This window comes from Globicephala melas, chromosome 11 (assembly GCF_963455315.2).
Source record: "Globicephala melas chromosome 11, mGloMel1.2, whole genome shotgun sequence".
NCBI classification, from domain to species: domain Eukaryota; kingdom Metazoa; phylum Chordata; class Mammalia; order Artiodactyla; family Delphinidae; genus Globicephala; species Globicephala melas.
Genome location: NC_083324.2, coordinates 21520789 through 21535426, shown reverse-complemented (window position 1 = coordinate 21535426; position 14638 = coordinate 21520789). Strand labels below are relative to the sequence as shown.

The following is a 14638-nucleotide window of genomic DNA, read 5'->3' as shown; positions in this document are numbered from 1 at the left end:
AAACATAACTTTTATATGTGCTGGGAAAGCAAAAAATTAGTGTGACTCGCTTTATTGCAATATTTTCTTTATTGCGGTGGTCTGGAACCAAACCTACATTATCCCTGAGGTATGCCCGTATTCTGTTCTAATATGATGATCGCAGTGGATTTGAACATTTTAAAGTACAATCAAAACACTGAAAGCACAGTGGATCAGTATGAATCACAGCCAACAGTGTCTCTTTTGGATTGCCAGTTTGTGAACTCAGTTTACCAATGCAATGAAATTCTAGTACAACAAAATAATCTGGACATGGATTTAAAGTTCAGTATGGAGTTTAGAGTTATTTATCTAGAAATATAACTTGTGGCCAACATAATTTGGTTGCTTCTTTTGGGCAGTTCTGAAATATACAAATTTGATATAGTAAGATATGATATGAAATATTATTAAAGTTTCACTATATGTACAAAGTTAACCCTTCACAATTAAACAAAAGGTGATGAATTTCATTTCAAAGTTGTTGAGCCATGGAAACTACAAACAGTTTGTGCTATACCATATGAAGGTGCCAATTTAGCTGGTATGCAGATACACAGCCTTTGTTAGCACTGTGGACACCAATTCTGCAAATTATTTTACCAACTTTCATGGCTGTTGTTTTAACAGTTAATACTTACAAGTTACATTGTTTTCATCTATAAGAATGTCATCCATACATTCACTGATGCCGAAGAACCCGGCCAAAAATCAATAGCTTTTGAACCACTGCCAACATATACCATGCTGTTAATTTAAGTACAAATTCTGAGCTATCAGAGATAATACTGAGGAAATAAACACAGTATCAAAGCAACAATAAGATATGATGGCTGTAGATTTACGGACCATGAAGACAACGCCATTTGATTTTTTTTTTTTTCCCCCAGAAGAAAATCAGTCTCAGATGCATTGTGCATTGTGAATTATGTGAGCTCTTCAGGCAACACTCCTCACAATAAACCCCACTGCCACTCGGTTTTAAACCTTGCCACAAACAGTGAATCCACGAGGGCACATTCCCAGTAGCTATGCTTCATTGGGGTGTTTTGTCCCTATGTAACTTTTTATCCGAAAGACGAATGAGAAAATATTGACTATTTAAACCATGGTAAGTAACTAAGAGCTCTGTCTTCTATTTCGAGACACGGCTGTCAAATCCATCACTTACAAAGACATTTGCGAGTCCTTCCTCCAGTAAATCTGCAATGGAAACCGCCTGCAGAAAAGCTCTACTGGTATTAATTCTGCAAACCTATTGAGCCTCATGTTAACAAAATAAAAATGTATCATGCTCGCTCCTGCTACATGGCAGGTGTGGACAGCTTTGAAAAGCTACGTGTTTACTTGGGGCTACCACAGCTTTCTAAATTATGCAGTGAAAACAAATATTGACTTTTCAAAAATGTCATCCAGGTAGTGAATATGGTGTAAAATGTTCTTGAGTCAAACGAATTTGACAACCACGAGCATGCCTACCATGTGCAAAGCCATGTGCCCTATCTAAGCCTAAAACTCTCACCAAATAAGCTATCTGATGTGCTAGCTAATGAGTTCCTCTTAGGAACTCTGGTTGAGGCTCACCTGTGGATACTGCGCAGTGACAATGGTCAGCACAATTTAATGGACCTTCTTACTCATCGTTGGTCAAGAAAATTTTCCTGGCCACTGTTATTTAACCAAAATTGCCTCTAAGACGCAACTGCACTGAAATTCTTATAACACTATTCATTCCTTTCATTGTGTTTAATGCTTTGCTAACATGGAATTAATTTCACTCTCACTACCCTATCTTACTGTTTATTGGATAGGTCTTCTCTCCTGGTAAGTTAGCTTTATAAATAACGTTTCAAACCATGACACCCAAATAAAATTCAATTGGTACAAGAAAGCCCTTGCCCTTTTCCAAATGAAACAGAGCAGTCATATCCTTGTCCTAATAGACCTACAGTCCCTTCGATCCTCAAGGATTTACAGAATACACACATTGCCTCTTGATATAAGTATTAAGATCTCGAAGTTTCATTATACTGCCTTGTGGTCTTTCCAAAATGCCCTGCCCAGGGATTCATGCCCCAAGGGGGTCCACAGTCAGAAATGGAGTTGGAAGACACGGCAACTGAACCAGGATGGGGAAAAGTTACATTTTCATTCCATAAGCTCAAATTGAAATCTACCAGTTCCTCCAATGATGAGGCAATGAAATGCAATAGTATCAGCAGTACCTGCGGTTTTATCACCAAAAGATATCAGGAATATTTTCATCTCACATTTCAGTTTTTGGAGATGCGTTGAAATATCATTTATGCTCATTACTTCTGAAGTACAGTAGATTTAAGGCCTGCCACAAGATCTTTTTTAATGTGTTACTAAGGTTCAAACATTACTTTAACGCAACATTTGGGAGGTTTTTAGTATTTGCTAAGTGTAATTCAATATAATGGAATTTCTGGGTCATAGTACTGAGTTTATGAACTAAAAAGAGAGTTATGAGAACAGTCCATAGACTACATAACGCACTGCCAAAGGGGTCCATGGCTCAGAAGAAGAACCAAAATAGGTGCAGTACAGTGACAGTACGTGAGTACCAATGAGAACCTAAAGCTTAGAAACTCTGTGAGCGGCCCACGTTGCTTGGCTCACTGCCCGCTCCACCTTCACAGCCAGCAGTCACTTCACTCCAGCCTCTGCTTCTGTCCTCCCAGCTCCTGACTCTGACACTCCCACTTCCCTCTTTCACTCACAAGGACTCTCGTGACTACACTGGGCCAGCCAAATCACCCAAGACAATCTCCCCACCCCCAAATCCTTAATCTAATCTCATCTGCAAAGTCCCTTTTCCCATGTAAAAGAACATTCACACCGGTTCCAGGGATCAGGAAGTGGAGCTCTTTGGGGAACTATTATTCTACCTACCAACCTGGCCCTATTTCCTTCTAGCCATGCTTTACGTGGCATAACAATCCAATGAGTTTGAAAGTATCATCTTCAGTGTAACAGATGAGAAGTCTGAGATTTTAAGTTCAGAGTTCAAACTCATATGGCCAGCAAGGGGCAGAAACAAGAACCAGTCCTCTTAGACACCAGACATTTTGGGGTGCCTTCTGTGTATCAGATGTTTATATCCAGGTTCCCTTATCCTTTACCCTCCAGGCTTGCTGTCCCATACTCTCTAGACCAACTCTCGTTTACACTTGGATGCGAAGTTTAATGCTTTCTTTCATGGCTCTCGGGGGGCTGGTACTTTCACTGACATGTCCCCCCATCTGTCCCTGAATTTCACTTTTACTCATCCATTATCTTACTGCACATACTTCAGCATAGGGGGGAAGCAAAAAGGAGAGGTTCACTTAGCAACGTCTTTATCCTTTGATGAACTTGGTCCTCCTAACTCATAAAATGCAACCGTTGAAGGGAATGACTTTCAGTATCTGTAAGGCCTTCTGCAGGGAGTCTCAGGTCAATTCAATGACCGTCTCCACTCTCTGGTGCAAGACTTTATATTGGATTCTATTGGGGACACAGAAACGTGTTCATCCCTGCTCATAAATTGTTTATAACATAAGGGATGGGAGAGGGATAAGCAGAAATCAACTCGTGCAAACGTGACTATTTGACAGGGAGGGACGCAGTCAGTGTCCCAGGCTACAGGTCAGCATCACGAAGGGGCTTTCAATAAGAGAATAAATCAAACCAGCAGGACCTTCCTTTGGAACAGGCAGGGAGCTTGGCAGAACAAAGAGGGTTTTGCAGGTGAGTCATGGCTGTTGGCTTGAAATCATGGCATAGCTCAGGGAAGAGTTTTATTTGGGCTGAAGAGAGGAGGTGAGACAGGAACAGACCACTGGACCTGGAAGAAGAAGGCCGAGGTTTGGGGATCAGCTCTGCCACTACCTGTATAACCACAATCTCAAGTTTTCTCACCCATAAAAAGGGATAAGAAGGCTAATTCAGAGGGTGGTATGATTAAACTGAAATGCAATAAAATAAAATAAATAAAATGTAAAGTAAAGTAAAGTAAAATAAGTGAGCCTTGTGTAAATGTTCAGCTGAATTTGAGGGTAGAATCCCTATAGAAGAGCATCACCTGGAAACGAAGGAGAAGAGGAGATACAGTATAGTCTGCAGAGACTCAAGAATAAGGAAAACCCACCTTCCTTCTGAAGACTCAATACTTTTCTACTCCAACCTCATTCTTACTCAGTAATATTAGAGCAAACAGGTGTGAGAATAAATAACAGGTCTTGTATTATTTCAGAAGATTTCTATTTTACAGGAAGTCAGCTCTTCTCAAAAGACCACAGAATAATCACAGATTCAGCAGATGTACGCAGAGACGGAGTCTAGAATTTTCCACGACTGAAATCCAACTTCGTATGAAATGTGGCACCCAGATTTATAGTACCATGTCTTGTCTAAGAAGCCCCAATAACAGTGCCAATGTAATGATTATTTTGAATATCTGAAGCATTCAGGTACTTGGGAATAAAAATGAGAGTAAAGATTGGTTCAACATGGTGGAGTAGAAGGACATGCGCTCACTCCCTCTTGCAAGAGCACTGGAATCAAAATTAACAGCTGAAAAGTCATCGACAGGAAGACACTAGAACTGACCAAAAAAGATACCCCACATCCAAAGACAAAGGAGAAGCCACAATGAGATGGTCGGAGGGGTGCAATCACAATAAAGTCAAATCCCATAAATGCTACATGGGTGACTCACAGACTGGAGAACACTTATACCACAGAAGTGCATCCACTGGAGTGAAGGTTCTGAGCCCCACATCTGGCTTCCCAACCTGGGGGTCTGGCAATGGGAGGAGGAATTCTTAGAAAATCAGACTTTGAAGGCTAGCAGGATTGGATTGCAGAACTTAGGACTGGGGGAAACAGAGACTCCACTCTTGGAGGGCACACACAAAGTAGTGTGTGCATCGGGACCCAGGGGAAGGAGCAGTGACCTCAAAGGACACTGAACCAGACCTACCTGATAGTGTTCAAAGGTCTCCTGCAGATGCAGGGGGTGGTTGTGGCTCACCGCAGGGACAAGGACACAGGCAGCAGAATTTCTGGGAAGTACTACTTGGCGTGAGCCCTCCTACAGTCTGCCATTAGCCCCACCAAAGAGCCGGGTAGGCTCCAGTTCTGGGTTGCCTCAGGCCAAACAACCAACAAGGAGGGAACCCAGCCCCACCCATCAGCAGACAAGCAGATTAAAGTTTTACTGAGCTCTGCCCACCAGAGCAACAGTCAGCTCTACCCACCACCAGTCCCTCCCATCCGGAAGCTTGCACAAGCCTCTTAGATAGCCTCATCCACAACAAGGCAGACAGCAGAAGCCAGAAGAACTACAATCCTGCAGCCTGTAGAACAAAAAGCACATTCACAGAAAGACAGACAAAATAAAAAGGAAGAGGACTATGTACCAGATGAAGGAACAAGATAAAACCCCAGAAAAACAACTAAATGAAGTGGAGGTGGGCAACCTTCCAGAAAAAGAACTCAGAATAATGATAGTGAAGATGATCCAGGACCTTGGAAAAAGAAAAGTTGGCAAAGATCGAGAAGATGCAAGAAATGTTTAACAAAGACCTAGAAGAATTAAAGAACAAACACCTAGCAGAAGTAAAGAAAAAACAAACAGAGATGAACAATACAATAACTGAAATGAAAACTACACTACAAGGAATCAATAGCATAATAACTGAGGCAGAAGAAAGGATAAGTGACCTGGAAGACAGAATGGTGGAATTCACCATTGTGGAATAGAATAAAGGAAAAAGAATGAAAACAAATGAAGACAGCCTAAGAGACCTCTGGGATAACATTAAACACAACAACATTTGCATTATAGAAGTCCCAGAAGGAGAAGAGAGAGAGGAATGGACCCAAGAAAATATTTGAAGAGATTATAGTTGAAAACTTCCCTAACATGGGAAAGGAAATAGCCACCCAAGTCCAGGAAATGCAGAGAGTCCCATACAGGATAAACCCAAGGAGAAACACACTGAAACACATAGTAATCAAACTGACAAAAATTAAAGACAAAGAAAAATTATTGAAAACAGCAAGGGAAAAACGACAAATAACATACTAGGGAATTCTCACAAGGTTAACAGCTGATTTCTCAGCAGAAACTCTGCAAGCCAGAAGGGTGTGGCAGGACATATTTAAAGTAATGAAACGGTAGAAGCTACAATCAAGATTACTCTACCCAGTAAGGATCTCATTCAGATTCAACGGAGAAATCAAAACCTTTACAGACAAGCAAAAGCTAAGAGAATTCAGCACCACCAAACCAGCTCTACAACAAATGCTAAAGGAACTTCTCTAAGTGGGAAACACAAGAGAAGAAAAGGACCTACAAAAACAAACCCATAACAATTAAAAAAATGGTAATAGGTACATATCGATAATTACCTTAAACGTGACTGGATTACATGCTCCAACCAAAAGACACAGGATTGCTGAATGGATACAAAAAGAAGACTCATCTATATGCTGTCTACAAGAGACCCACTTCAGACACATACAGACTGAAAGTGAGGGAATAGAAAAAGATATTCCATGAAAACTGGAAATCAAAAGAAAGCTGGAGTAGCAATACTCACATCAGTTAAAATAGACTTTAAAATAAAGAATGTTACAAGACACAAGGAAGGACACTACATAATGATCAAGGGATCAACCCAAGAAGAAGATATAACAATTATAAATATATATGCACCCAACATAGGAGCACCACAATACACAAAACAACTGCTAACAGCTATAAAAGAGGAAATCGAGAGTAACACAAAAATAGTGGGGGATTTTAACACCACACTTACACCAATGGACAGATCATCCAGACAGAAAATTAATAAGTAAACACAAGCTTTAAATGACACAACAGACCAGGTAGATTTAATTGATACTTATAGGACATTGCATCCAAAAACAGCAGATTACACTTTCTTCTCAAGTGCACATGGTCATTCTCCAGGATAGATCACATCTTGGGTCACAAATCAAGCATCAGTAAATTTAAGAAAACTGAAATCATATCAAGCATCTTTTCTGACCACAACACTATGAGATTAGAATTCAATTAAAAGGAAAAAAACGTAAAAAACACAAACACATGGAGGCTAAACAATATGTTACTAAATAACCGAGATCACTGAAGAAATCAAAGAGAAAATCAAAAACTACCTACAGACAAATGAAAATGAGAACGACGATCCAAAACCTATGGAATGCAGCAAAAGCAGTTCTAAGAGGGAAGTTTATAGCAATACAATCCTACCTCAAGAAACGTCTCAAATAAACAATCTAACCTTACACCTAAAGGAACCAGAGAAAGAAGAACAAACAAAACCCAAAGTTAGCTGAAGGAAAGACACCATAAAGGAGCATAATAAAGAAATAGAAACAAACAAAACAATAACAAAGATCAATAAAACTAAAAGTTGGTTCTTTGAGAAGATAAACAAAATTGATAAACCTTTAGTTAGATACGTCAAGAAAAAGAGGGAGAGGACTCAAATCAATACAATTAGAAATGAAAAAGGAGAAGTTACAATGGACACCACAGAAATACAAAGCATCATAAGAGACTACTATAAGCAACTCTATGCCAATAAAATAGACAACCTGAAAGAAATGGACAAATTCTTGGAAAGGTATAACCTTCCAAGACTGAACCAGGAAGAAACAGAAAATATGAACAGACCAATCACAAGCATTGAAATTGAAACTGTGATTAAACATCTTCCAACAAACCAAAGTCTAGGACAGATGGCTTCACAGGTGAATTCTATCAAACATTTAGAGAAGAGCTAACACCCATCCTTCCCAAACTCTTACAAAAAACTTCAGAGGAAGAAACACTCCCAAAATCATCCTAAGAGGCCATCATCACCCTGATACCAAAACCAGACAAAGATACTACAAAAAAAGAAAATTACAGACCAATATCACTGATGAATATAGATGCAAAAATCCTCAAAAAAAATACTAGCAAACAGAATCCAACAACACATTAAAAGGATCATACACCATGATCAAGTGGGATTTATCCCAGGGATGCAAGGATTCTTCAATATACACAAATGAATCAATGTGATCCACCATATTAACAAATTAAAGAAGAAAAACCATATGATCATCACAATAGATGCAGAAAAAGCTTTTGACAAAATTCAACACCCATTTATGATAAAAACTCTCCAGAAAGTGGGCATAGAGGGAACCTACCTCAACATAATAAAGGCCATATACGACAAACCCACAGCAAACATTCTCAATGGTGAAAAACTGAAAGCATTTCCTCTAAGATCAGGAACAAGACAAGGATGTCCACTCTCACCACTATTATTCAACACAGTTTTGGAAGTCCTAACCACAGCAATCAGAGAAGAAAAAGAAATAAAAGGAATACAAATGGGAAACCAAGATGTAAAACTGTCTCTGCTTGCAGATGACATACTATACAGAGAGAATCCTAAAAATGCCACCAGAAAATTACTAGAGCTAATCAATGAATTTGGTAAAGTTGCAGGATACAAAATTAATGCACAGAAATCTCCTGCATTCCTATACACTAACAACAAAAGATCAGAAAGAGAAATTAAGGAAACAATCCCTTCACCATTGCAACAAAAATAATAAAATACCTAGGAATAAACCTACCTAAGAAGGTCAAAGACCTGTACTCAGAAAACTATAAGACACTGATGAAAGAAATCAAAGATGACACAAACAGATGGAGAGATATACTATGTTCTTGGATTGGAAGAATCAATATTGTGAAAATGACTATACTACCCAAAGCAATCTACAGATTCAATGCAACACCTATCAAATTACCAATGGCATTTTTTTACAGAACTAGAACAAAAATCTTAAAATTTGTATGGAGACACAAAGACCCCTAATATCCAAAGCAGTCTTGAGGGAAAAAAAACAGAGCTGGAGGAATCAGACTCCCTGACTTCAGACTATACTACAAAGCTACAGTAATCAAGACAATATGGTACTGGTGCAAAAACAGAAATATGGATCAAAGGAACAGGATAGAAAGCCCAGAGATAAACCCACGCACCTATGGTCAACTAATCTATGACAAAGGAGGCAAGGATACACAATGGAGAAAAGACAGTCTCTTCAATAAGTGGTGCTGGGAAAACTGGACAGCTACATATAAAAGAATGAAATTAGAACACTCCCTAATGCCACACAAAAAAATTAACTCAAAATGCATTAAAGACCTAAATGTAAGGCCAGACGCTATAAAACTCTTAGAGGAAAACATAGAACACTCTATGACATAAATCACAGCAAGATCCTTTTTGACCCACCTCCTACAGAAATGGAAATAAAAACAGAAATAAACAAATGGGAATGAAACTTAATGAAACTTAAAAGCTTTTGCACAGCAAAGGAAACCATAAACAAGACGAAAATACAACCCTCGGAATGGGAGAAAATATTTGCAAATGAAGCAACTGACAAAGGATTAATCTCTAAAATATACAAGCAGCTTATGCAGCTCAATATCAAGAAAACAAACAACCCAATCCGAAAATGGGCAGAAGACCTAAACAGACATTTCTCCAAAGAAGATATACAGATGGCCAACAAACACATGAAAGGATGCTCAACATCACTAATCATTAGGGAAATGCAAATCAAAACTACAATGAGGTATCACCTCACACCAGTTAGAATGGGCATCATCAGGAAATCTACAAACAACAAATGCTGGACAGGGTGTGGAGAAAAGGGAACCCTCTTGCACTGTTGGTGGGGATGTAAATTGATACAGCCACTATGGAAAACACTGTGGAGGTTCCTTAAAAAGCTAAAAATAGAATTATCATATGACCCAGCAATCCCACTACTGGGCATATACCCAGAGAAAACCATAATGCAAAAAGACACATGCACCCCCAATGTTCACTGCAGCACTATTCACAATAGCCGGGTCATGGAAGCAACCTAAATGCCCACTGACAGACGAATGGATAAAGAAGATGTGGTACATATATATACAATGGAATATTACTCAGCCATAAAAAGGAATGAAATTGGATCATTTATAGAAACGTGGATGGGCCTGGAGATTGTCCTACAGAGTGAAGTAAATCAGAAAGAGAAAAAGAAATATCGTATATTAATGCATATATGTGGAATCTAGAAAAATGGTACAGATGAACCAGTTTGCAGGGCAGAAAGAGAGACACAGATGTAGAGAACAAACGTTGGACACCACGGCGGGAACGTGGCAGGGGCGGTGGTGGTGGTCAGATGAACTGGGAGATTGGGACTGACACATATACACTAATATGTATAAAATGAATAACTAATAAGAAAAAAAGTGAGAGTAAAAAGTTTTGCTAATAAGTCCAATAAGAATGAATAGTCCACAGTCCTTTTTATTTAAATTGCATCTAAATATTTAATGTGGTTGGAGAAACAACTTTTCTAAATTCTTTTGTGACTTTGAATAAAAGTTTCCCTTAACTGATGTCTACCCTAAACACTCCATCAGCAATAACAAAAACCAACGCTTTCATGTCTATAGTTTGAAAAATAACAATAGAACTGGGACTCGGGTCTGATCGCGCAGTCTGCACGGCCTGGTCTGGGGTGGACCCAGGAGGGGAACCCCCCCAGCCACGATCCCCATGGGGCTGTGTTTTCCCTGTCCCGCGGAGGCCGCGCCTCCTTCGCCGGACCTGGAAGAAAAAAGAGCAAAGCTTGCAGAGGCTGCAGAAAGAAGACAGAAGGAGGCTGCATCTCGGGGCATTCTGAATGTTCAGTCTGTGGAAGAAAAGAGAAAGAAAAAGGAAAAAATAGAAAAAGAAATGGCTGCATCTGGACCCCCACCAGAAGGTGGCCTTAGGTGGACAGTTTCATAAAGCATAACACGAGTGGAAGAGTCTACTGCCAATAACTAGTATCTGCAAGCAATCGGACATCCTCAATTTAATTTCTTCTCTTTGAATAAATGAAGATTCAGACTTCGTCATTTTAGTGCTCTTAAATACAGTGCTTTTTCAAAATTGAATATTGAAAATGCTTTTGATTGTTAGACTTAGAAAATGGCCAGACCTTTCATTAAATACTTATTTTCCCTACATTTGCTCTTCTGCGGACAGTGGGTGATTTGCCGTTCTTTAGTAGTTAAAACATGGGCCTAAATAGTGAATATATATTTATATATTGCATGGAAAAATTCTGCATACATCTCAGATATTAAAGTTTGCACTTGTATTTTCCCTCCTTTACAAAATGACCTAGCTATTTATAGTTTGCCGATTAACCTTATATCTCTTTATTTCATTATATGTGAAGACTTTTGCTTAAACTTATGGACTTAGTGCCTTTAAACTGATCATCAGGGAAAATCTTGAAATATCAGTTGAAGGGCTTACATGAAGGAACACTGTAAATTTTTATAACTTACTAAGAAATTAATATTTGTAAAAAACATTGAATTTCCCCTAACTTATTTTCTACTTCTGTCGCTTATAAAATTAACATACTGTGTTTTACATTATAATACTTTTTGGGTTTTTTTTTGCTTGCTGAGTTTAAAATTTTATATTAGTGGTACCATCAGAGGGCAGTGATGTACTATTATACAGTAACAGATTCAGCTCTATAAAGATCTTTGCAGTAATTGAATGAGTTAAACTAAGAATCTGGATGGGTTAAATATAACCAAGTATAGTGGTAATGTGTTTGTCCAAATTTCATAGGTGTTTTTATTCTTTTGTATTTATTAAAGAATGATCATAAGATTTATATAGATGTCAAATTGCCAAGGCAAGTATGAATATATGAAAGAGAAATATATAAGTACTGTATTTAAAAAGGTCCACTTTAAACATAAAAATATTGCGAAGTAATTCTATATGATACATTGCCATAAACTTTGTAGATTTTTGTTCATTTGTAACATGTATTATAGCATATTTGTTTTTTTGAGTTTTTTAATATATAATGAGCTAAAATAGAAGAATTGTTGTGTCTTTTAATTTGGTTGCTCTTTTGGATGACAAGGCCACAGTCTGAGCCCTAAATTAGAATTTCCAAATATCAAGTACAATAGGGACTGTCAATTAAATAGACCAGCTCATTTGATTTACAAAAAGGAAACTGAACCACTATCTCGCTCATCCTTCCCACAAATCTTGTGTTATGTTGCAGTATGTTATATATGTTAATTTTAAAGAGTTTGAACTAGAATATAGATCTCTTGACTCCTCATTGGAAAAATCACTTCCTTCTATTACAGAATGAAATATCTGTGACTATCCAGGCAAGATATGTAGTTATAGACAGGTTCAATTTTAAGTTTTAGAGAATTAGTGGTATGTTTGCTCATAAAGGATAGTGAAGTCATTGAATTATATTTTAGAAATATAATTTTTGACTTTTTGAACATGATTAATTTTTCCAAGGCAGAAATAAAAAAGGAACATTAATAGATGAATGGATATAGAACCAGAGCATACTCTCCTAGAACTGTGCACATTCTTGCTTCTGTTTTAGTACGGAAAGAACAATTTTATCTGTATTACAGCTTAGAGAATTACAGCTTGGGTTGGTGTAAACAAAAGGTTTACATCTAGGGGATAATGCTCTATTTCTAATAGTAGTTTATATCCAAATACCATGCTCATTTACTGTTGAACCAAGAATGCTGTGCTGATGAACTGCTTTCTAGGAACAGTGGGATATGCCATTCCCGCCAACCATGGCCTGCCTCCGTGGGTGCGATCATGTTTCCTCAAAACCACATGGGTTGCATGGGCTAAGGGGTGATACTCAATGTTAGGAATAGTATTAGGAAGGGGAAGGGAAAGGGGAGACTGGATGCATGATAGGAAACCAATAAGTGACTACTTAAAAAAGAATGTATACACACATAAACATATTCCAGGAATCTTCCTCAAAGTTATGAATCAGTTCCTGATGAAACCTTAGCCTAGAGCCAGTTTCCCATAATTCATAATTTAAATAGGAAAGCATTATAATGATTGATATGTCACCCAAAGTCCTCAACCAAATTACTAAAATAAAACCAAACAGTAAAATGCTTATATGTAACTATCATATTGAGATATAAAATTCTTAAATCACTACTTCTTCATTCTAATCATTAAACTATTACTGTGGTAACAAAAAGTTGTATATTACCACACAGCCCCTCTGCTAACGTGCTGCATGTTTTTTAAACATCTGTATGTGATACTTTTGTTCCACTGATTGTATTTGGAATATAATTAATAGTTTTGTTATAAATGCTGTACTGCCTTACAGGGTACAAATATACATTTTCCTATATAAGAAAAATAATAATAATAAAATGATCACCCCTTCGCTAGGCATGGACATATATACACTACCAAATGTAAGGTAGATAGCTAGTGGGAAGCAGCCAAATAGCACAGGGAGATCAGCTCGGTGCTTTGTGACCGCCTGGAGGGGTGGGATAGGGAGGGTGGGAGGGAGGGAGACGCAAGAGGGAAGAGATATGAGAACATATGTATATGTATAACTGATTCACTTTGTTATAAAGCAGAAAGTAACACACCACTGTAAAGCAATTATACCCCAATAAAGATGTTAAAAAAAAAAAAAAAGTTAATCAGTGGGGGGAGAAAAGCCATTTCAGTTTGAACCAAACATAAAAATTCGGTCTTTCATATTCTCGCCTACTAGTTTTGAAGTGTTTCAACTTATTCAGGAATACACTTGATAGTTTTAATATCTCATATGTGTTTCTAGGTCTAAGAACAGCAGATGTTTTAATATAATTAATGCTGAGACATTTAATTTCTAGTAGAAATCAAAAAAAAAATAGCAGAGGAACTAAAGACAAGTGTCAAATCACACAGAGATCTTCCCATTGCAAACTATACGATCTTAGGTAAAGTAGCATCTTTAAGTGTGAGTTGCCTCATGTGTAAAATGGTGATAAAAATGTGGAGATTACTTGAAACAATTAGTGTAAAGAATCTAACATTCAATCAGATGGGTACCAGGGAGATAAGTATTCCAAATGCCTGAGGCTCCATTAGCTAGAGTTAGTGCTCACCCTGGCTTCTCTCCCCAAACCTCAGGAGCCTCTCTCTAGAGGGTTATGAGTTATGCATTGACTGCTTGGCAAGTTTAAGGAGAAGGAAGCGACTTTCAAGGTCTGTGTGTGACAAGAGTTCATTCAAGATCTGCTTACCTGAGCAGACACTAACATTCTGATCTGCTCGGTACCTCCATGCAGTTAAGAGACCCACCCCTGAAACTGTCCACCTCGACCATGCCTGGTAGAAAAGCCTACCTGACTCAAGAGTAAAGTATGGGCAAGTCCACTTTGCCATAGACACGTTCTCTAATCCTGTGGTTATCAGCAATAAAGTTGACATTTCAATTCTCTAACTGTACAGCTTTTGTTTCAACGTATCACTTGGTTCTGAATGCAGACACATGAAACAGAATGTTCTTTATTGTGTTCATACACTCAAGTAACAGGCACTCAATCTTAACAGCTCTCATTACCATCATCTTCCGAATCCTCCTTATGACCTCCACCACCACACAACCACGTGCCTTCCTGACCTCTTCA

General features: G+C 38.2%; 2 protein-coding genes across 2 annotated transcripts in view; one reads left to right on the top strand and one right to left on the bottom strand.

Moving 5' to 3' along the window:
* TAFA4 (TAFA chemokine like family member 4) overlaps positions 1–14638 on the bottom strand; it is a 127542-nt gene that overhangs the window by 68218 nt on the left and 44686 nt on the right. The window lies entirely within an intron of this gene.
* Positions 10680–11445, top strand: LOC115859071 (small VCP/p97-interacting protein). Its single transcript, XM_030867680.2, has one exon. It carries the CDS (start codon positions 10692–10694, stop codon positions 10923–10925), a length of 234 nt encoding a protein of 77 aa, XP_030723540.1. The 5' UTR covers positions 10680–10691; the 3' UTR covers positions 10926–11445.